Source organism: Suncus etruscus, chromosome 1, assembly GCF_024139225.1.
Source record: "Suncus etruscus isolate mSunEtr1 chromosome 1, mSunEtr1.pri.cur, whole genome shotgun sequence".
Taxonomy (NCBI): Eukaryota; Metazoa; Chordata; class Mammalia; order Eulipotyphla; family Soricidae; genus Suncus; species Suncus etruscus.
Genome location: NC_064848.1, coordinates 189,135,075 through 189,156,863, shown reverse-complemented (window position 1 = coordinate 189,156,863; position 21,789 = coordinate 189,135,075). Strand labels below are relative to the sequence as shown.

The 21,789-nt window shown below is 49.3% G+C and overlaps 1 protein-coding gene across 1 annotated transcript in view; it reads left to right on the top strand.

The window, feature by feature from the left end:
* Positions 1-21,789, top strand: part of ACLY (ATP citrate lyase) — a 50,077-nt gene that overhangs the window by 14,575 nt on the left and 13,713 nt on the right. Inside the window, 10 exon segments of the mRNA XM_049781637.1 lie at positions 30-91; positions 1,689-1,806; positions 4,100-4,254; positions 4,832-4,922; positions 5,552-5,581; positions 8,312-8,453; positions 8,708-8,876; positions 15,234-15,338; positions 16,272-16,468; positions 21,272-21,353. Of these exon segments, the coding sequence (XP_049637594.1) occupies positions 30-91; positions 1,689-1,806; positions 4,100-4,254; positions 4,832-4,922; positions 5,552-5,581; positions 8,312-8,453; positions 8,708-8,876; positions 15,234-15,338; positions 16,272-16,468; positions 21,272-21,353 (1,151 nt within the window).

Here is a 21,789-nt window from a genome sequence, read left to right as displayed (position 1 = left end):
CTCTCTCTCCCCCCCCCCCCCCAATCCAGGCAAGATCCTCATCATTGGAGGCAGCATTGCTAACTTCACCAACGTCGCTGCTACATTCAAGGTAACAGATTGCCGTGGCTGGCAGTTTCCAAGGGACTGGACTTGGGGGAGCAGGAGAGGGAGGTCCCCACTAGCAAGGCCGGAGGCAACAGAAATTGCAGGTGTAACCCAGCCCTGGTGGGAACTCCGGGGTGGGAAGGTTCAGGTAGATAGCAGCTCTGGGCAAGCAGCTGCTCTCACTCTGAGATCTGGGGTCAGTGTGGGGAGAAAGGCTGCTTTCTTCTGAGGTCTCTGCACCCAGAGCCTTTTGTTTTGCCTTTTTTTTTTTTTTTTTTGTGGTTTTTGGGTCACACTCGGCAGTGCTCAGGGGAAACTCCTGGCTCCATGCTCAGAAATTGCTCCTGGCAGGCACAGGGGACCATATGGGAAGCCCGATTCGAACTGACGACCTTCTGCATGAAAGGCAACGCCTTAACTCCATGCTATCTCTCCGGCCCCACCCAGAGCCTTTTGTGTCTCAATTCTTAGCCCCATTTCTCACAGGTCAAAGGAAGACAGTGGTCTATGCCCTTCTTCCTTCTTTCCCTCCCTCCTCCCTTCCTCCCTTCCTCTCTTCCTCCCTCTCTTCTCTGTATCCATCCCTCTCTCCATCTTCCTTTTCTTCTTCCCTCCCTTATTACTTCCCTCCCTCTTTCCATTCTCTTTCCCCTTCCTTTTCCTCTTTCCCTTTCCCTTTCCCCTTTCTTTCCCTATTCCCTTCCCTTTGCATTCTTCCCTCCCTTCCCTCCCTCCCTTCTTCCCTCCCTCCCTCCCTCCCTCCCTCCCTTCCTCCCTCCTTCCTTCCCTCCCCCTTCCCTTCTTTCCTTTATTCCTGGTGGTACTCAGGACCCAGGTTCTGTGCTTGGGGTGGGGAAGTCTTTCCTGGTGATGCTCAGGAGACTGGTGCTGGGGATGGATCTGGACTCTTGTGTGCGGAGCATGTGCTTCAGCCTCTTGAGCTCTCTCTGACTCTGTATACTGTGTGTTGATGATCTTTGTGAGGCTCCTGCTCCCTTTGTGGACCCCCATTAGCCTAGATCCCTGTGCCCGGGCAGAGGCATTGGTGGGCATATAGGTTCATGAGAGCAGGACTTCTCTCACCACTGACCCATGCTCAAAGTTGTCTGTTGCAGGCAGGGAGCCACCTCAGAGGCCACCCGTGGACACACAGTAACTGGTCACAGTAATGCACCCATCTGGCAGTTCCTCAAGCCCTGAGCATAGTTAATAAATAAATGTCAGCCTTGACAGTCTGGGCTCTCAGGAAATGGTGGAGACCAGCCTCATTAGTCCCGCTTCAGATGTCTCTGTTTGGATCCGTTTGGCTACACACAGGCTGAAGCAGGTGTCGTTGCTGGGCAGCCTGGTGTAAGGACCTTTGGTCTAGAGCAAAGTCAGCCCCCCTACCCACTATAGGATGACAGGCACTAACTGTAATAAAGACAGCCTTAGAATCCCAGTGATAAGGGAGGGCCAGCTCCCTTCGACCAGGGCTCTTCATATCCAGGGCTCTCTGCAGGGTTGTACATGGCTGGCACTTCCAGTCTGCATGTGTGGAAGTCCTGGGCACCCTGGCTGGGTCAGTCCCTGTCTCATGACCACGTTCCCTCTGTCTCCAGGGCATCGTGAGAGCCATCCGAGATTACCAGGGCCCCCTGAAAGAACATGAGGTCACCATCTTCGTTCGACGAGGTGGTCCCAACTACCAGGAGGGCTTGAGAGTGATGGGAGAAGTGGGTAAGTTGGGGGATGTTTTTTCTCTTCTCTGGAGTACTGTGGTTCCTGCAGTAGGTCCTGTCTCTAGAAGACTCCCAGTTCCCTGCTGGATCTCTGTCTGGGTTTGCTCTGCAGCTTCTAACTCTGCTCTGCCCTCTCCACCCTTGCAGTCCTGAGCCCCAGGATGGGCAGGAAAGCGTCTTGGGCTCAGCTACTGCTTCTTTGGGCAGCTGTGGGAGACCCCATGTGTGGCAGGCACTGGGCTCCATGAGCTGTGAGGGAGAACACGGTGTAAGGGCTGGTGGCACTCAGGTCCTTGAAGGACAAATGGAGAGCACAGTCAGTCCTGTCCAGCCTGGGATGTACAGAGACCGCTCACCTGAGCCGAGGTCATGTGGGCAAAGATCTGGAAGCGCCAGGGGCAGCTTGAATCTATTTATCTATAGAGGGTAGGCCTGCGGGCAGAGGGACTGGACTATAGGCACTGAGGTGTGAGGGGGCCCCAGAGTGTGGAGAAATGGAGACGAGCCACCACAACCAGAGTGGACATGGGCAGTGCAAGCACCAGGAGTGAGGGCCTGGATCCTGGGCCATAGTTGCTGGAAGTCAGGGCAGGTGATATATTGTGACTGGGATAGAAAGGGGTGCTAAGTTGCTGTTGGGAAGACAGATTCAAGGGCAGCTGTTGGACCTCTGGAGGAGGCTGGGCCAGTGGTGGGTAGACATGAAGGGATTTGGCTGTGGGTGAGGTGGGTGCAGAAAGAAGGGAAGGATCAGAGAGGGCTGTCTTCTTCCTGAGCCCAGAGGGACAGTGAGAGCAGTGGCCATCATGGTGGTCTTTCTCACTTGGATTTTGAGAGTCTTAGGAGGGCTCATGAGACTTTAAACTTGGCACTTTAGAAAAGCTGGTGACCCCCATCTCTTGAGTCTTGGGGTCTTCCCAGCTTGCCTGGATTGAGCCTAAAATGCAAACTTTGTGCCAAGTAGCTGTGGTCTGTCCCATGTAGAGCGAGGCATTGGGTAAAAGGTGCCCTCACAATGCCCGCCAAACCTCATCATTGTCCTCATTGTCTCATTTCTCTACATCTGCACCCTCCTCAACACACCTGCAGCGTAGAACTGGAGGGATGTGGGCCTATGTGTAGTCTCAGGGTCAGATAGGGACTTTGATGGCTAGGTGGGCATGGGACAGGGAGGAGCAAGAAGCCTGTGGTGAGGCCCAGTGTGGAGGAGGGTCAGGGCCGGAGCCTGAGGGAGGCGGCTAGGCCAGAGAGACCCCACTGAGGCGGCCATGAGTTGGTTGGGGATAGCGGGGATCAGCTGTTGTCGGAGAACATACTCCACTGGTTCTCATGGTCACCGGACTGTCAGAATGCCATTTCTTTATTTTTTTCCACTTCTTTTTGAATTAGTTGATTTCCTTCCCTTGATCACCATTTTTTTTTTTATTTTAATTTTTTACTTTTTGGTTTTTGGGTACACCCGGCAGTGCTCAGGGGTTACTCCTGGGTCTACGCTCAGAAATCGCCCCTGGCAGGCACGGGGGACCATATAGGATGCTGGGATTCCAACCACCATCATTTTGCATGGAAGGCAAATGCCTTACCTTCGTGCTATCTCGCTGGCCCCTGATCACCATTTCTGTGATGATGGGGCCACCTACTGACTTGTTTCTCCAGTGTTCCTGCCCTTGGATGTGGTGTGGTGTGCACTGTTCCCTGGGCTCCACACTGTTTTAAATTCTGAGACTGTTGAAGTCCCTGAGCATCTGCCCAACCGTGCTTAGGGGCTTCTTGGAAACCTGTGGCCTCTGTGGGCCCAAAGGTTTGGTGCTGGAACCCAGCTTGGCAGGGAGTACAAAGAGCCACTGTCAGACTGGGGATCTAAGCTACAGCCTCACATGTTGTCAGGCCTGTGTGCTCCAGCCCGTGAGCTCTCCTTGGCCTGGTCGATCACTCAGATTGTGGTGCTCACATAGTTGTTTGCACGACTTTTGAGATCCTAAAGGATGGGACTCCTGGGCTCACATAATGTGTGTGTCAGGATATCAGGGATCATACTCACAGCCTTATGCTTGCAAGAGCATGGGCTGTTTTGTGTACACTCACGCACACACACACACACACACACACACACACACACACAAACACACACACACACCTGGACTATCTTGCACACACATAAATACACACACTCTTGGACTATTTTGTATGCACACAGATATTGAGGGCTCTGTGGGGGATCTTTGCTGAGTTTGCGGGGCTAGGACACGTATGTGAATACCTGGATCATGGATGTTTTCTCTCCCTCGCAGGAAAGACCACTGGGATTCCCATCCATGTCTTTGGCACCGAGACACACATGACGGCCATTGTGGGTATGGCTCTGGGCCACCGTCCAATCCCCAACCAGCCGCCCACTGCAGCCCATACTGCGAACTTCCTCCTTAATGCCAGTGGGAGCACGTCGGTGGGTACATGCCAACCCCCCTGCCTGCCCATTGCCACACAGGTTCGCGCCCCTCCCAACAGCCCCTCCCTTTAGCTCTTAGAGATTCCTGAGGGAATGCAGGAGAAGGGATGGATTCTAGCTTTTATTTTCTGCCAAGACAAAATGACCTTTTATTAAAAAAAAAGTTTTTTTTTGGGAAGAGGCCTATTCCTACACAGTGGGGGAGGGACCAGTGAGAATCAAACTCAAGACGCCACTCCCCCAGCATGTGTTCCAGCCTGTTGAGCATTTCGTGAGCCCCTTTATTTTGTTGGTGGTGCCAGGGATTGAACCCAGGGCCTCACTTTGACAAAGCCAATTTCTACTGCTAAGCCACTACTCTTTTCAAAGTCCGCCCTGAGCGCCATCTGTGAGAAAGGCGGCTCTGGTTCTGGGGCTCCTTCAGAGCCTATTTACAATCCCTTTTGCTTCTTGGCTGGTACTTCCAATTCCCTTAGAGCCCCACTACGTGTCTTTCTTGTTACATGGGTTGTTTTTGGGTTCTGGGGGCTCTTTTTCCCAGCTGCTCCCTCTGACCCTCTGCTCTTGTCCCCAGACTCCAGCCCCCAGCCGAACAGCGTCTTTTTCCGAGTCCAGGTCTGATGAGGTGGCACCTGCCAAGAAGGCCAAGCCCGCCATGCCACCAGGTACCTCCATAATCTCCCTGTATTTCCCTTTGCCTCTGCTTGCCACGGGACCAGTAGGAAGTGCAAAGGATGGGCAAGGGGGTGAAGGTTCCAGAACTGGAGATCCCGCTCACTCTCCATCTACCCTCTCCCAACACCTTTCCTATGTGAAAATACAGACTCCTGACCCCCCTTTCAGAACATCCATCTCCCAGCCCCTTGGTACCAGCTAACTTAAACTCTCTGGCCTGTGGGTCCTCAAAGATGGGACGCCCTACCCAGCCGCCTGCCAGGCTACTAGAGTCAGTTCCATGAGCTTGGCATGGCCCATTACTCTGGCATGGTTAGGTTATACTCATGGTCTCCATGTGCCCCCACCCTCATCTGCTCATTTCATGGAGCTGTGAGGGAGGGCTGGGGGCTGCCGTTGGGGCAGTGGACATGTCCTCCAGGCACTACCCCTCCCGGGTTTGGTGTAATAGATGTGAAATGCTGAGGGCACTCATAGAAGGCCTGTCCCTGGGATTGACTAACCTGACTACCCCCTCTGCTACCCCATGTCTAGCCCCCCTTCCCCCAAACACTCCAAAACACTGTTCCCCTTGCATTCAGCAGAGCCACTCAGTTGTCTTGGTCATTTTCTTTGACAGATTCAGTCCCAAGTTCAAGATCCCTGCAAGGTAGGCTGCCCTGCCCCACGCACGGGGCCTGCCCCACTCTCTGGGTTTCCTTTCTCTCCCCAGGAGTTGTTGCATTGTCATCCAAAATTCATTCTGTCCCTGCCCCAGTGGGACCTGCCCCCAGTTTCTGTCTCTGCTCTCACGTCCCCACTCAGCACTCTGCCCCTGCCTGGCTATCTTGGCTCAGGCATGGGAGGCCAGAGAGAAGGAGCTAGGTCCATTCCCACTGCCTGGGACAGGGGGCAAGAGGCTAGGGGGCTCTGCTGGGAAGTGAAGAAAATGGCAGAGCACAAGGTGGTTGGTAAGGACAGGTGCCATTATCCCCCTGTCTTCCTTTCCTATCTTCCCCACATTAGCCTCTCCACCAATACCCTCATCCAGAGCTCCAATGGTTTTAGATTTCTGCAGGGCTGGGGGTGAATATGGGCTGCATGGAAGGGGGCAGAGAGAGCCCTAGAGATCTCTCTGTTTGGTGCATGAGGTCACTGCTGATGGGGTTTTGTGCCTGATCATCCAAGTGGAGGGTGGATCATCCGAGTAGAGAGAGCCCCAGCCTTCTCACCAGGAGGGCAGCCTTCAGGGTTACCGCCATAGCAGCGAGGAAGATAACAGAGAACCTGCCTGGCCCCTTTCTTGCCTCTGGTCAAGGCTGAGATCATGGGTGTGCGGAGGGAGATGGGCTGTGATTCTTACTGTCTGGTTCTATGCTGTGTTGGAAGTGGCAGGAATGGGACTAAGAGCCTCTGCTCTCTGGCCCCTGTCAGCTCTGAGAGCCTGTTTCCACCCTGAGCTATAGAGGGATCTGTGGGAATTCTACTTGTCCTATACTTTGTAACCTTTATAGCCTGTCGGTGACATAAAGTGTAGGCAAGGAGTGCAGGCGTCGTGACCTGGGTTCTGTTCTTCCTCCCAGGACCACAGTTGAGCAGCAGCTTAAGTGGCTACAGATCCCTGGCTCTGCTAGCTAGGTGACAGCTCTGTCATTTGGCACCCCTGAGACCCAGATTACGTGGCTTTGCTGTTCTGCGTCTCATGCCTCATCAGTTCCTGCTAAGCCAGGGTGGGGGTGGTAGGGACAGCAAATCTCAGCTATTTGTGACCTCAGAAGGCATCTGGCCCCAGGTGACTGTGACGTGATGGAAGAAGCCATTATGTGTGGGATGAGAACCCCTAGACATGGGGGAGGGATCTCTTTTCTGTCCTCTGGATCAGGCCTTGAACTTGTGTCTCCGTCCTGTACTAGTGCAGAATATTCCTGAAGAGCAGATGCTGCTGCTCTCAGTTCTGCTTCCCTGGGGATTTAGTAAGCGATTCCCTGGAGGGCCCCTTATTTATTTATTTATTTATTTTTTGTTTTTTGGGTCACACCCGGTGGCGCTCAGAAGTCGCTCCTGGCTTAGGGGACCATATGGGGACCAACCGCGGTTCGTCCAAGGCTAGCGCAGGCAAGGCAGGCAGGCACCTTACCTCCAGCGCCACCGCCCGGCCCCAGGGCCCCTTGTTTTAGTGAGACTTGATACAGCAGAAAGGCCTCCCCTGTGGCTCAAGGATGTCTGCTTCTTCCTGGCTATCTTTTGCCCCTCACTTCTTTCCTGCCCAACAAGTATATCCAGGGTCATTGATGTGCAGAGGACGAGCCCTCTGCTATGGGATGATGAGCAAGTTTAGAGTGAAGGCAGCAGCTCTATCCCTGACCTCTGCTGAACAGGGCTCCTGTAGGTGCACATTTACAGGGGACATGAATTGTTGTTGGGGAGTTGCTTTAAGTGGTCACCAACATTGGGAGAACTAAACATGCTTTTGGTGAGTTTCAAACTAAATTACTGGGCCTCGAGAGACAGTACAGTAGATAAGGTGCTTACTTTGCATGTGGCCAACCCAAGTTCGATCCTTAGCACCGTATATGGTCCCCTAAAGTCCCTCCAAGAGTGATCTCTGAGTGCAGCCAAAAATAAGCTCTGAGCACAAACCAGGTGTGGCTCAAACGTCCCCCTGCCCTCTCCCCAAAAAGCCCCTCAAATATATTAAGCCTCTATTTGCTTTTGTTTTGGGATCACATCTGCAATGATTAGAGCTAATTCCTGGCTCTGAGCTCAGGGATTACTCCTGGCAAAACTCAGGTGGTTCTATGGCAGGGGTCTCAAACTCAATTTACCTGGGGGCCACAGGAGGCTAAGTCAGGGTGATCCTTGAGTGCAAAGTCAGTAGTAAGCCTTGAACATTGGGGAGTGTGACCCAAACAACTAAAACAAAACAAAACAAAAAAAGATTCCTCTAGGTCAGGGCCACAAAATGTTGTACGGAAGGCCGCGAACGGCCTGTGGGCCATGAGTTTGAGACCCCTGCTCTATGGGATGCCAATAATCAAACCTGATTTGGCCACATGCTAGGCCAGTGCCCTACCCACTGTACTATCTCTCTGGCCCCTCAAGCCCTGATTTGTATATAAGGAGAAGGCCAGTGATTGTGTTTTTCCTGGAAAGAGAGCAGGTTCAGTGACCAGCCAGGCAGGGGTCCCTTGATCTGTAGTCCAGTCACCTTTTTCCAGAAGTCAAGAAATGCTGCCCACAAGTTCTCAGAATTCCAGTCCCTGATTCTTGTTTTCTGAAAGAAATGAATCCCTTGAGGGCCCCCCCCCCCCCCGGTCTTGGTTGGAGGGCCAGCAGGTAGCCCCAAAACTCCCCTGGGAAAGCATGTGCCGGATTCACTCGCTGTGTCTTTGCCCACCAGGAAAGAGTGCCACCCTCTTCAGCCGCCACACCAAGGCTATTGTGTGGGGCATGCAGACCCGTGCTGTGCAAGGCATGCTGGACTTCGACTACGTCTGCTCCCGTGATGAGCCCTCAGTGGCCGCCATGGTCTACCCTTTCACGTGAGTCCCCTCCTCCATCCCCTGTGGAAGTTATACAGGTAGCCCGAGATTCTGCCTGCAGTACTGTGGCTCCATGGGGCTAGTGCGACTCCTCCTTGTCCGCACAGCCTCTGCCCAGCCCAGACAGGGTTTAGGCTTCTTTCTCAGGAATCTTTAACTAGCAGCTCTCTTGGGTGGGAGAGAATTTTGACTTTACACCTGCCTCAGCTTCTCCCTTCCCAATCTGTCCTGTCCTTCCTCTGCCTTTCTCACAGTGGGGACCACAAGCAGAAGTTTTACTGGGGTCACAAGGAGATCCTGATCCCCGTCTTCAAGAATATGGCAGATGCCATGAGGAAGCACCCGGAGGTAGACGTGCTCATCAACTTCGCCTCTCTGCGCTCTGCCTATGATAGCACCATTGAGACGATGAACTACGCCCAGGTAGGTCCTGGGTCCAGTGCTCACCATCCCTGCTCTTGGAACTTAGATTGGGTGAAAGTGGTGGGAGACATTTGATGGCTTTTGCTTGTTTTGGGTCCATATGGGGTGGTGCTTAGGGATTACTTCTTGTGGGGTCTCAGAGGATCAGAGACAGTACCAGGGATCAAATCAGAATTGGGAGATGTGCAAAGCAAGCAAGAGCCTTAAAACCTGAGTGATTTCTCTAACCTCAAGCAAGATCTTCAATTAGGTGAGTTCTAGTAACAGAGGTCAGGGTGGTGGGGCAGGGCTGCTTAGCTGGGTCATCCAGCCCCACCACATCCTCTCCATGATGAGACTGGTTTTGAAAATGGAATCAGGCATCAGCGATAGCATGGCTGTATGTGTACAAGGCAATGTAGGGCATTTGTCTTGCACATGGTCTACTCTGGTTTAATCTCTGGCATCCCATATGGTCCTGTATGAAGGAGTTACACTTCTAGGAATAATTCCTCAGGCCAGAACTAGGAATAACTCTTAGCATCACTGGGTGTGGCCCCAAAACCAAACAACTCATAAAAGGAATCAGGCACTGGAGCCATATGGCTAGAGTGTTTACTTTGCACACAACCGACCTGGTTTCAATTCCCAATTCCTGGCATCCAATATGGTACCCCATGCACTGCCAGGAGTAATTCCTGAACTCAGAACCAGGAGTAATCCCTGAGAACCAGCAAGTGTGGCCCAAAAACAGAGAGGGGGTAGGGGGAAGCGGAAAAGGGAGAGGTGGTGAGGGAGTGGGGGAGAGAGAGAAAGAGAGAAAAGAAAAAAAGGTATCAATTTCTTATTTTAAAATTGTTAGGTGAGTATTATAGGAAACCATTTAAATACTTACAAATAGGGCTAAAGAGATAGTACAATGGGTATGGTATTACACTCAGTCAATACAGGTTCAACACTCTAATTTTTTTCTGAGCCTACCAGGAGTGATCCCTTAGTGCAGGGGTCTTCAAACTTTTTAAACAGGGGGCCAGTTCACTGTCCCTCAGACCATTGGAGGGTCTGACTATAGTAAAAACAAAACTTATGAACGAATTCTTTTCTTTTTTTTTTTTTTTTTTTTTGGTTTTTGGGCCACACCCAGCGGTGCTCAGGGGTTACTCCTGGCTGTCTGCTCAGAAATAGCTCCTGGCAGGCACGGGGGACCATATGGGACACTGGGATTCGAACCAACCACCTTTGGTCCTGGATCGGCTGCTTGCAAGGCAAATGCCGCTGTGCTATCTCTCCGGGCCCTATGAATGAATTCTTTTTTTTTTTTTGGTTTTTGGGCCACACCCGTTTGACGCTCAGGGGTTACTCCTGGCTATGTGCTCAGAAATCGCCCCTGGCTTGGGGGGACCATATGGGACGCCGGGGGATCGAACCGTGGTCCGTTCCTTGGCTAGCGCTTGTAAGGCAGACACCTTACCTCTAGCGCCACCTTCCCGGCCCTATGAATGAATTCTTATGCACACTGCATATATCTTATTTTGCAATGAAGAAACAAAACAGATACAAATATAATATGTGGCCCGCGGGCCATAGTTTGAGGACCACTGCTATTGCAAAGTCAGGAGCAAAGTCCTGAGACAGGTGTGGCCCCAACACTTACCCCCTGGCCTCAAAGATATGAAGACCATAAATACCTCAAGTCCAATTTCAGGAACAGGCCTGATGTTTGAGTAGCCATACCTTTCCCAGGGTTTAAACAGAATTATTTTACATAACTACTTCATGATTAGTTTCCTTCCATTCTTTTTTCTTTCTTTTCTTTTTTTGTTTTTGTTTTTGTTTTTGGGGCCACACCCGGTGGTGCTCAGGGGTTACTCCTGGCTGTCTGCTCAGAAATAGCTCCTGGCAGGCACTGGGGACCATATGGGACACCGGGATTCGAACCAACCACCTTTGGTCCTGGATCGGCTGCTTGCAAGGCAAACGCCGCTGTGCTATCTCTCCGGGCCCCTCCATTATTTTTTTCTATATTAATGTATCTATTAGCCTATTTTTGCTTTTACTTTTTTAATTTTTATTGTGGTTAAAGTGAATTACAAATCTTTCACAGTAATATTTAAGGCACATAGTGACAATGAATGAGGGGCCTTCCCACCACCAGTGCTGGCCTCCCTCCACCCCTTCCCATATCTCCCTCCTTTACCTCACGTAATGCTAGTGCAACTGGAGACGGAGAGGTGGAGCTGTCTGCCTTGCAAGTGCTAGCCTGGACCACGGTTCAATTCCCTGACATTCTATCTGGCCCTGCCAAGCCAGGGGCAATTTCTGAGCACATAGTCAGGAATAACCCGAGTGTCAAAACAGGTGTGGCGCCCCCCAAAAAATGCTAGTGCAACTGTTCCCCACTTGTACAGCTTGTTGTAGATTGGATATTGATTCTGTTGTCATTGACTTTGGATTTAGTGTTCAAGTCTGAGCATTTTTTATTTCCACCAAATGATCATGACTGTCTGGTCTTGGTACCATCCATTCCCCCCTTCAAATTATGAGGCTGATCAAGGTGATTCCATTTGCTTTTGATTTTTTTTTAGATTTTTTTTGGGGGGGTCCACACCCGTTGATGCTCAGTGGTTACTCCTGGCTATGTGCTCAGAAATCGCTCCTGGCTTGGGGGACCATATGGGATGCCGGGGGATCAACCCATGGTCCACCACTCCAGCCCTCAGATTTTTTTTATTATTTTTATTAATTTTCTGATGATTCTTTGCTAACCAAGCCAGCAGTTGAATACAAGGGCTCACAAATGCATGCTGCTTAAGGGCGTGTCAAAGCTGTGGATCAGACCAGGGTGGGCCACCTTCGAGGCATTTGTCTTATCTCCCTGTATTATCTCTCTAGCCCCTCAATATTATTTTTCTTTGTATGGGGCTGGAAAATTTCAGTGGTTACTCCTGGCAGTGCTATGGACACCGTATGTGGGTACCAGGGATCTAATCCAGGTGAATCACATGATGGGCGAGCACTGTACCTACTATGCTCATTCTGACCCCACTAACCCCTTAGTTTTGCTTCTTAAAGTTTTGTGCTGAACACTTGCATATATCTGGCCAAGTGTCATGCCCTGAGTTTGAGCTTTACAAAATAAAGAAATAACATTTGCATATATCCTGTTTCCCCTGCATTAGAATGTATAGTTTGGAAAGTTGAGGATCATCCTGCCCAGGAGTCCCTGTAGCACAGCATATATATCTCCCTTTAATTACAATTACGTATTTCCCTGTAGGCTTACAATACAGACCATTTGGATTTTAAAAACATATTTAGAACTAGAGTGATAGCACAATGGAAAGGGTGTTTGCTTTGCATATAGTCGACCTGGATTCTGTCCCAGTATCCTACATGGTCCCCCTGATCCCTACCAGGAGTACTTCCTGAATACAGAGCTAGAAGTAATCCCTGAGCATTGTCAATTATGGCCCCAAAACAAAACAAACAAAATCCTATATGGGCTGGAGAGAGTAGATAGGGAGGGTTGGGTGTATACCTTGCATTCAGCCAAACTGGGTTCAATCCCCAGCATTCCCATATGTCCTCTGAGCTTGGCCAGGAGTGATCCCTGAGTACAGAGCTAGGAATAAGCCCTGACCACTGTTGGGGGTAGCTTCAAAAACAAATAAAACCATACAAACAAACTAAAAACTTTGACAAATAGATGGTTTAAATTTTTTTTTAGCATTTTTTTTAAATTTTTGTTTTTTTTTGGGGGGGGGGCATGGATGCTCATGGATTACTCCTGATTAAACACTCAGAAATTGCCCCTGGCTTGGGGGGACCATATGGGATGCCGGGGGATCGAACCGAGGTCATTCCTTGGCTAGCGCTTGCAAGGCAGACACCTTACCTCTAGCGCCACCTCTCCAGCCCCTAATATTTTTGTTTGTTTGTTTGTTTTTGTTTTTGGGCCACACCCAGCGGTGCTCAGGGGTTACTCCTGGCTGTCTGCTCAAAAATAGCTCCTGGCAGGCACGGGGGACCATATGGGACACCGGGATTTGAACCAACCACCTTAGGTCCTGGATCGGTGCTTGCAAGGCAAACACCGCTGTGCTATCTCTCCAGGCCCATATATATATATATATATATATATATATTTATTTATTTATTTATTTATTTATTTTATTTTATTTTATTTTTTTTTTTGGTTCACACCCGGCGGCGCTCAGGGGTTACTCCTGGCTCTATGCTCAGAAATCGCTCCTGGCAGGCTCGGGGGACCATGTGGGATGCCGGGATTCGAACCACCGACTTTCTGTATGAAAGGCAAACACCTTAAGATGGTTTAATTTTTTTCACATATTTTTGGGCCACAACCAGTGGAACTTAAAGGTCACTCTTTGGTGATGCTTGGATCATGTTACTAGGGATCAAACATCTGCCTTCTGCATGTAAGAATGTGCTCAACACATGGAGCTTTCTCTCAGGTCCAGTTTTGAATTTTTGTTTTGTTTTGTTTTGAGCCATACCCGGTAACTCCTGGCTATACGCTCAGAAGTCACTCCTGGCTTGGGGGACCATATGGGATGCCAGGGGATTGAACCACAGTCCGTCTTAGGCTAGCGCTGGCAAGGCAGACACATTACCTCTAGCGCCACCGCGCCAGCCCCCAGTCTTGAACTTTTTTAAAAAAAATTGTGTATTTAGGGGCCTGAGCGATAGATATAGCATAATGGTAGGGTGTTTGCCTGGCATGCAGCCAACCTGGGTTCGATTTCTGGCATTCCATATGGTCTCCTGAACCTGCTGGGGTGATTTCTGAATGCAGAGCCAGGAATAACCCTTGATCACCGCCAGGTAGGCCCAAAACAAACAAACAAAAATTACATATTTAGTGTTATAGACAATACAAGGGTTTTTATTTTATTTTATTTTTTTTGTGGGGGGGCACACCCAACAGCGGTCAAGGGTTTCTCCTTGTTCTGTACCCTGTAAGGTCCCTTGCCCCACTCAGGAGTGATTCCTGAGTGCAGAGTCAGGAGTAACCCCTGATTATCCCTGGGTAGGGCCCAAAGACCAAAACAGAAAAAAATGAAAACAAACAAAAACTCCAGCCAGAAATGGACAGACTAATCTTTTAACAGCTGGCAGGTTTGGCGGACCATATGAGATGCTGGGAACTGAATTGGGTCTGTTCCAGGTTATTTGCATGCAAGGCAAATGATCTATCGCTGTGCTATCACCCCAGTCCCTTTGTTTTTGTTTTTGGTTTTTTATTTTGGTTTTTGGCCACACTTGACAATGCTCAGGGGTTATCCCTGGCTCTGCACTCAGGAATCACTCCTGATGGGCTCGGGATCATATGGGATGACAGGGATCGAACCTTGGTCAGCCACATGCAAGGCTTTACCTGTTCTATTATCGATCTGGCCCTCAATACAAGCTTTACAATACAAGCTTTTTGTGAGCATATACTGGGGGCTGGGCAGAGTGATAAGGCACATGTCTGGCATTGATTTTGATCCCCAGCACTGCTAGATATAAACCCAGTAGTCTAGGCCCAAATCAGGGTGGTAGCTTTTTCTTCCAGGCCACTCAGGTCTGAGTGTGGATGTGGCTTGTCTTGGTCTGTTTGGAACCCATCCTGGGCTGTGGAGTCAGACTTTGATTGTGCTGTGGGGGGATCCACAGAGATCAGAGCTTGAGAGTGGGAAGGTGCTTGATCTCAGAAGAGAATCCAGCAGCATCTGACTTAGTGGATTTTCAGAATCAACTCCTGCTTTGCCAGAGAACCACTGTGGCACTAAATGGATATTCTTTTATTGTTTTGTTTTTGGTTTTGGGCGCAGGGGTTACTCTTGGCTATCTGCTCAGAAATCGGCCCTGGTAGACATGGGGGACCATATGGGATGCCGGGATTCAAACTAACCACCTTAGGTCCTAGATCAGCTGCTTGCAAGGCAAATACCGCTGTGCTAACTCTCCGGCCCCCACTAAACAGATTTTGGATGTCCTTATCATTTCTCTGGGAATAGGAACATTAGTCTACAGGAAGATAGGTTGCATATTTTTTTTTTTTTTTTTTGGTTTTTGGGCCACACCCGTTTGACGCTCAGGGGTTACTCCTGGCTATGTGCTCAGAAATCGCCCCTGGCTTGGGGGAACCATATGGGACGCCGGGGGATCGAACCGCGGTCTGTTCCTTGGCTAGCGCTTGTAAAGCAGACACCTTACCTCTAGCGCCACCTTCCCGGCCCCAGGTTGCATATTTGTAGCTCTTTTGTTGGTAGAATGTGGAAGGATGCACAAAGGTGGTGGGGTCTTGAGTGGAATGCCTCATTGGTTCATCGAGGCACAAAGGTACAAGGAAGAATCTGTGCTCACTCCTAGATCCGGACCATTGCTATCATCGCTGAAGGCATCCCCGAAGCACTCACCAGAAAGCTGATCAAGAAGGCCGAGCAGAAGGGAGTCACCATCATCGGCCCTGCCACTGTGAGCATCCCCTCTGTCCCCTCTCTCCCCTGAGTCTTTTTCGTCTCTTCCATCTCTTTCATCTCCTGGGCCTGTTGGAACTTCTATTTGGCTGGGAAGTTTGACTGTGCTTGTTTTTAGCTCTTTATGCCATAAGCCAGCACTTGCTGAGAATCACTGATGTATAGGGAGTACCAGCTGTTAAGAGATTAGTCTGTCCATTTCTGGCTGGAGTTTTTGTTTGTTTTCATTTTTTTTTTGTTTTGGTATTTGGGCCCTACCCAGGGATAATCAGGGGTTACTCCTGACTCTGCACTCAGGAATCACTCCTGAGTGGGGCTCAGGAGGTGCCAGAAGGTTGAACATGGATTCACTGCATGTCAGGCAAGTGCCCTACCTACTGTATTATTGCTCCAGCCCCATCTTGGAATATTCTATTTTTTTTGTTTGGTTTTGGTTTTGGGTCACACCTGGTGACACTCAGGAGTTACTCCTATCTCTGCACTCAAAAATTGCTCCTGGCAGGCATGGGGGACCATATGGGATACTAGGAATTAAACCACCATCTGTTCTGGATTGGCTGCATGCAAGGCAAACGCCCTATGCTGTGCTATCTCTCTGGCCCCATCTTGGAATATTCTTGTTTGTTTTCAGTTTTGTACATAAATAATGTGTCTGGGCGAAGGATTTTTGGGCTCAGATTGGGTGATGTCACACAGATGACAGCTCCAAGTGACAAGCTGCTCTGCAGCAGTAAGCCCTGGGCAGCCGGCCAGGCCCAGCTTCCTTCTCTGTGATGTCTCGGGGGAAAGGGGGAGCCTGCCACTCAACATAGGAAAGTCAGGGTTCCTTTTGACATTTTCTCCAGGGCTGACCAACATGGCCCTGAGCTTTTTTTAAGCTCACTCTCCCTTTCACATTTTCCTGACCTCTTCGCTGGTCTTCTCCCTGCAGGTTGGAGGCATTAAGCCCGGATGCTTCAAGATTGGAAACACTGGTGGGATGCTAGACAACATCCTGGCCTCTAAGCTGTACAGGCCCGGTAGCGTGGCCTATGTGTCGCGCTCTGGGGGCATGTCCAATGAGCTGAACAACATCATCTCTCGGACCACAGATGGCGTCTATGAAGGTGTGGCCATTGGTGGGGACAGGTGAGCATCAGGGATATGGAGGGTGCCCTGGGTGTTCCCTTGCTGCTCACTGCCCCTGCATTTAGGCAAGGCTTTGTAGTAGCTGAAGCCAAGACAATAGCAGAGAGGCCACAGTTCATAGGTATCGTGCAAAAAACAAAAAATTTCTGGAAAGCTGAGTAGGCTTTGGGGATGATGCTGTTTAGATTTTTATTATGTTTTAGTTTAGTTTGGTTTGGTTTGTTTGGGGGCCACACCCAGCAGTGCTAAGGGTTGTCCTTGGCTCTGCACTCAGGGATCACTCCTGGTCCAAATAATCTCAGAGTTCAACCCACTGTCCTCTTTCCATGGTCTTCTTTAATGCTGTTTGTTGCCAGTTATGGCCATAGGGAGGCAGCAGAATGCAGTGGTTAGCGGGACCTGGCCTGAAATCTAATTCAAGGACTTTAGATCCCTTTTTCCCTGAATACTAGGGAACTGTGAGGGGTGTGCCTAGAGGTAGTAACATCGCCTGGATGCATCAAATCTGTTGGGGGACAGGTCCTGCTGGGTGGATGAACTGAGATGAGGTGTAGGAAGTTCTAGTACAGGTGTGGCTCAAAGTAAGTGCATAGTCAAGGTTCATTGTAGTCAATAATTGTGAAAGGAGGGGCCGGAGTGGTGGCGCAGCAGTAGGGCGCTTGCCTTGCATGTGGCTAACCTAGGATGGACTGCAGTTCGATCTTCCAGTGTCCCAGATTGTCCCCCAAGCCAGGAGTGATTTCTGAGTGCATAGTCAGGAGTAATCCCTGAACGTCACCGGGTGTGGCCCAAAACCAACAACAAAAAATTGTGAAAGGAACCACTCGTTCCTTACTCACTTCCTGGCGCCAGATAGTTATGTATCTCCCCCAGGTGCTGCTGCCAGGAGGTGCTGTACTGCAGGCCAAACCCTCTGGCTTGAGAGCTCGGTTGAGAGCTTAGCCCGAACAGCCAGCTCTCCATGACCGAGGCCAATCATAAATCTGAATTGCTGGTTTTGCAGACTGACTGACTGGCCATGGCTTTCCATGGTGGGTTTCTGTGACCCTTTTCTTGGGTTAGGTAATTCTCTAGAATGACTCATAGAATTCTTTTTTTTTCTTTTTCTATTTTGGTTTTTGGTTTTTAGGCCACACCCGGCGGTGCTCAGGGGTCACTCCTGGCTCTGTGCTTAGAAATTGCCCCTGGCAGGCTCGGGGACTATATAGGATGCCCGGAATCGAACCCGGGTCGGCTGTGTGCAAGGCAAACGCCTTACTGCTGTGTAATGGCTCCAGCCCTGAAATCTCTTTTCATAACAAAACAGTTATGGTCTGCCAAGCCCACCAGGAGTTAGTCCTGAGCACAGCTGGGGTTGCCCACTAAAACAACGACAACAAAAAGAAAGAACCCAAGACACTTCTCACACCTGTCACTCAGGAGAATATGAATGTTGTAGGAGGGCCACAGGGTATGTGGCACATTTGCATTGCATATGGGAGGGCCTGAAATCCATCCCTGCCACTATTTTTTTTTTTTACAGTTGCTTTATTAGATGTAAGCATGTAAAGTATATCACATTTTTTTTTGTTTTGTTTTGTTTTTGATTTTTTGGGCCACACCCGGCAATGCTCAGGGGTTACTCCTGGCTGTCCGCTCAGAAATAGCTCCTGGCAGGCACGGGGGACCATATGGGACACCGGGATTCGAACCAACCACCTTTGGTCCTGGATCGGCTGCTTGCAAGGCAAACGCCGCTGTGCTATCTCTCCGGGCCCAGTATATCACATTTTTATACATACAGATATACATGAATTCATACAAGTTGTGAGAATAATAGAGCATGACCATGAGATCATTTGGGATCAAATCTAGGCATTGAGATATATAGATCATCTACTCTACAAATTTAACCACATCTTTAGCTTCCTCTTTTCTTGTCTTTTTTTCTTCTTTTTCTTCTTCCTCTCCTTCCTTTTCTTTCTCTTCTTCCCCTTACTCTTCTTTGCCTACTTACTCTTCTTCTTCCTCTTTTTTTTCTTTTTCATCTTCCCCTTCTTACTCTTCTTCGCCTTATTCTTCTTACTCTTCTTTTTTTGTTTTTTTTTGTTTTTTTTTGTTTTGTTTTGGGGCCACACCTGTTTGATGCTCAGGGGTTACTCCTGGCTATGAGCTCAGAAATCGCTCCTGGCTTGGGGGGACCATATGGGACGCCGGGGGATTGAACCTCGGTCCATCCTACGCTAGCGCTTGCAAGGCAGACACCTTACCTCTAGCGCCACCTTCCCGGCCCCTTCTTACTCTTCTTTCTCTTCCTCTTCTCACTCTTCCTCCAACTCTTATTATTATCTCTTGGACTTCAATCATTCCTATGCTATTTCTGTTGAGTTTATCAAAGACTTCTATTTTCATCTATTAACATTTTTGAGTAGTTTAAACATTGATCATTTTCTTTAAGGTTCTCTTCCAATCTCTTCTGCTGTATAGAGTTGTTCTGCATCTCATCCTCTGGCTAACTGACCCTGTTTGCATCCGCCACCGTTACTCCAGTGGAGAGGTTTTTCATTGAGGTTTTCAATTCATAAATCGAGTTTTTCAGACCTGTTATTTTAGTATGAAGCTTTCTTTCTTTTTTTTTTTTTTTTTTGGTTTTTGGGTCACACCCAGCGGTACTCAGGGGTTAATCCTGGCTGTCTGCTCAGAAATAGCTCCTGGCAGGCACGGGGGGACCATATGGGACACCGGGATTCAAACCAACCACCTTTGGTCCTGAATCAGCTGTTTGTATGGCAAATGCCGCTGTGCTATCTCTCTGGGCCCAGTATGAAGCTTTCTAATATCAATCTTCACATCCTCTTTATTCTTATTTGTGTTCCATTCAAGTCTATCTATGCTTTCTTTAAGCTCCATGAACATCCTCCATTAATTCTTCTCTAAACACCTTATCCAGGGGCTGGAGAGATAGCACAGCTATAGGGCATTTGCCTCGCCAGCATCCAATCCAGGATGGATGGTGGTTTGAATTCCAGCATCCCATATGGTCCTCTAAGTCTACCAGGATCGATCTCTGAGCACAGAGCCAGGAGTAACTCCTGAATGCCTCTGAGTGTGACCAAAAAAAAAAAAAACAAAACCCCCCAAAATAAAAAAAAAAACCTTACCTGAGAGGATACCTAGCTGTTTGGGACTTTTCAGGTCATCAGATTAGCCATCTTCATTCTCAATACCTGGGGCTTTCCTACATTGTTTCCCCATTATGACACTTGTAGTGTGGTTTTTACTATGTGCTGAGGAGGGGTTCAGGAGTTAAAAGATGTGCTTCTCTGGGCCCGGATGGATAGCACAGTGGCGTTTGCCTTGCAAGCAGCCGATCCAGGACCAAAGGTGGTTGGTTCGAATCCCGGTGTCCCATATGGTCCCCCATGCCTGCCAGGAGCTATTTCTGAGCAGACAGCCAGGAGTAACTCCTGAGCACCGCCGGGTGTGGCCCAAAAACCAAAAAAAAAAAAAAAAAAAAGATCTGCTTCTCTGGCTCCACCCAAAAAGCAGGCAGGGAGCCGGGCAGCAGTCCTTTATAATGGCTCTTTGGTGCCCAATCACAAGGCAGGAATCAGCCCTCATGTGGTCGGGTGGGGACATCTTACCGGGTTTGGGTTCTGGAGAGATTATGTTTATTAGTGTCTTCTGAGCTGCCTCCTACAGAAAGAAGGCTCATCCCTGCCATTATTGGGGAGTGGAGAGAACAAGTTTGGAAACTTTTATCAGTAATGTGGGACAGATTCCAAAACATATTTCTTACTTTCTTGTTAATAGTCTCCTCGTTCTGTTTGTTAGTGAAAACTGCAATCAGGGTGTCATTTAAGGAGTAATATCTTCAGTAAAGTCTGGTAATGAATAGCTCCATAAAGGCAAACTTTTTTCCTTGATATCATCACTACCAACATCCTTTTTTTTCTTGGCTACCAGATCACTTCAGCTGATCTGTAGGGGGAGTAAGAATGCTCAGAGGTCTTTAGGGTCATGTCTTACCTGGGGAACTCCACTTGTTTTCTAGCTTTGGATTTGCAGTGCACCTGAGCTTCTTAGAGCAATGAAAAATTCCACATATTACACATTACTATTACACATATTACACAAAATGACACATTCTTCTGTAGCCTTAATGATTTTGCTAATTTCTGTGTTAAAACCTGTGCCTCATATATAGTCCTCCAAGCTACAGGTGCCTTCCTGAGCGTAAGTCAGCACCTTGTAGTAATTGCTATTTGCTGTGTAAACCAATTATCAGTTACTGCAGATGACTTCCTTTTCTTTGTGCCCTTCTGCAAGTCAGGTCTACTCTTGGTACTTCTGGCAGGGAGGAGGCAGGGACTGGTGTGGGATAGATTGTAGGGCCAGCCCAGGGCCTGCGGGCCTTGGAGAAATTCCCTGCTGGCTTCCCCCAAAGTGACTTGCAGACATACGCTCCTCTGTTCGCAGGTCACAGTAGCACTCACCTTTACGGCTAGTTAGAAGCCAGTTGCTTATTTAGTCCTACCCCTTCCAAAACAAGTCTGAAGGTCTATCTGTTCCAAGAACTGGCTGTGCCCTGTATAGCTCTCCCAGTACTGAGAGTCTCTGGACTTGGGGACGCTTCATCTATCTCCTACTTGATGCTCCATTCATTATCCCTACATCTCCCCAATGTTTCAAGACCCCTGAACCCTTACTGGGAAGCCACACTACAATGCCCCCACAGAATTTTAGTCCATACACGCAACCCTCATCTGTGTTTGTGCCTCCCACTCACCTCTGGTTCCCCCTCCCCCCACTGGTTCTCTCCAGGTACCCCGGCTCTACCTTTATGGATCACGTGCTTCGTTACCAGGACACTCCAGGAGTCAAAATGATTGTGGTTCTTGGAGAGGTGAGTGAACTGTTAAAACTTTCCTAGTTTCCTGATGGTAAAATTAGGTGATTCTGGGGGCTGGAATGACAGTATGGCAAGTAAGGTGCTTGTGTTCAGTCACAGCATTCCATATGGTCCCCTGAGCCAGCCAGAAGCAATTCCTAAGGGCAGAGCAAGGAGTAGTACCTGAGGACCACCAGAAGTTATCCAAAAACCCAAACCCATCTCTCCCCAATTGATAGCACAGCAGGGAGGGAGGGCATTTCCCTTACATGTAGACAGCCCAGGTTCGATCCCTGGCATCCCGTATGGTCCCCCAAGCCTGGCAGGAGTGATTTCTGAGTGAGGGAGGAGCAGGAGTAACCCTCAAGCGCCAGGTGTTGCCCAAGCCCCCCCCCCCCCCATAAGAGCCTATTGCTTCTTGGTGCTGAGACATTTGTGTGGGAAATACAGC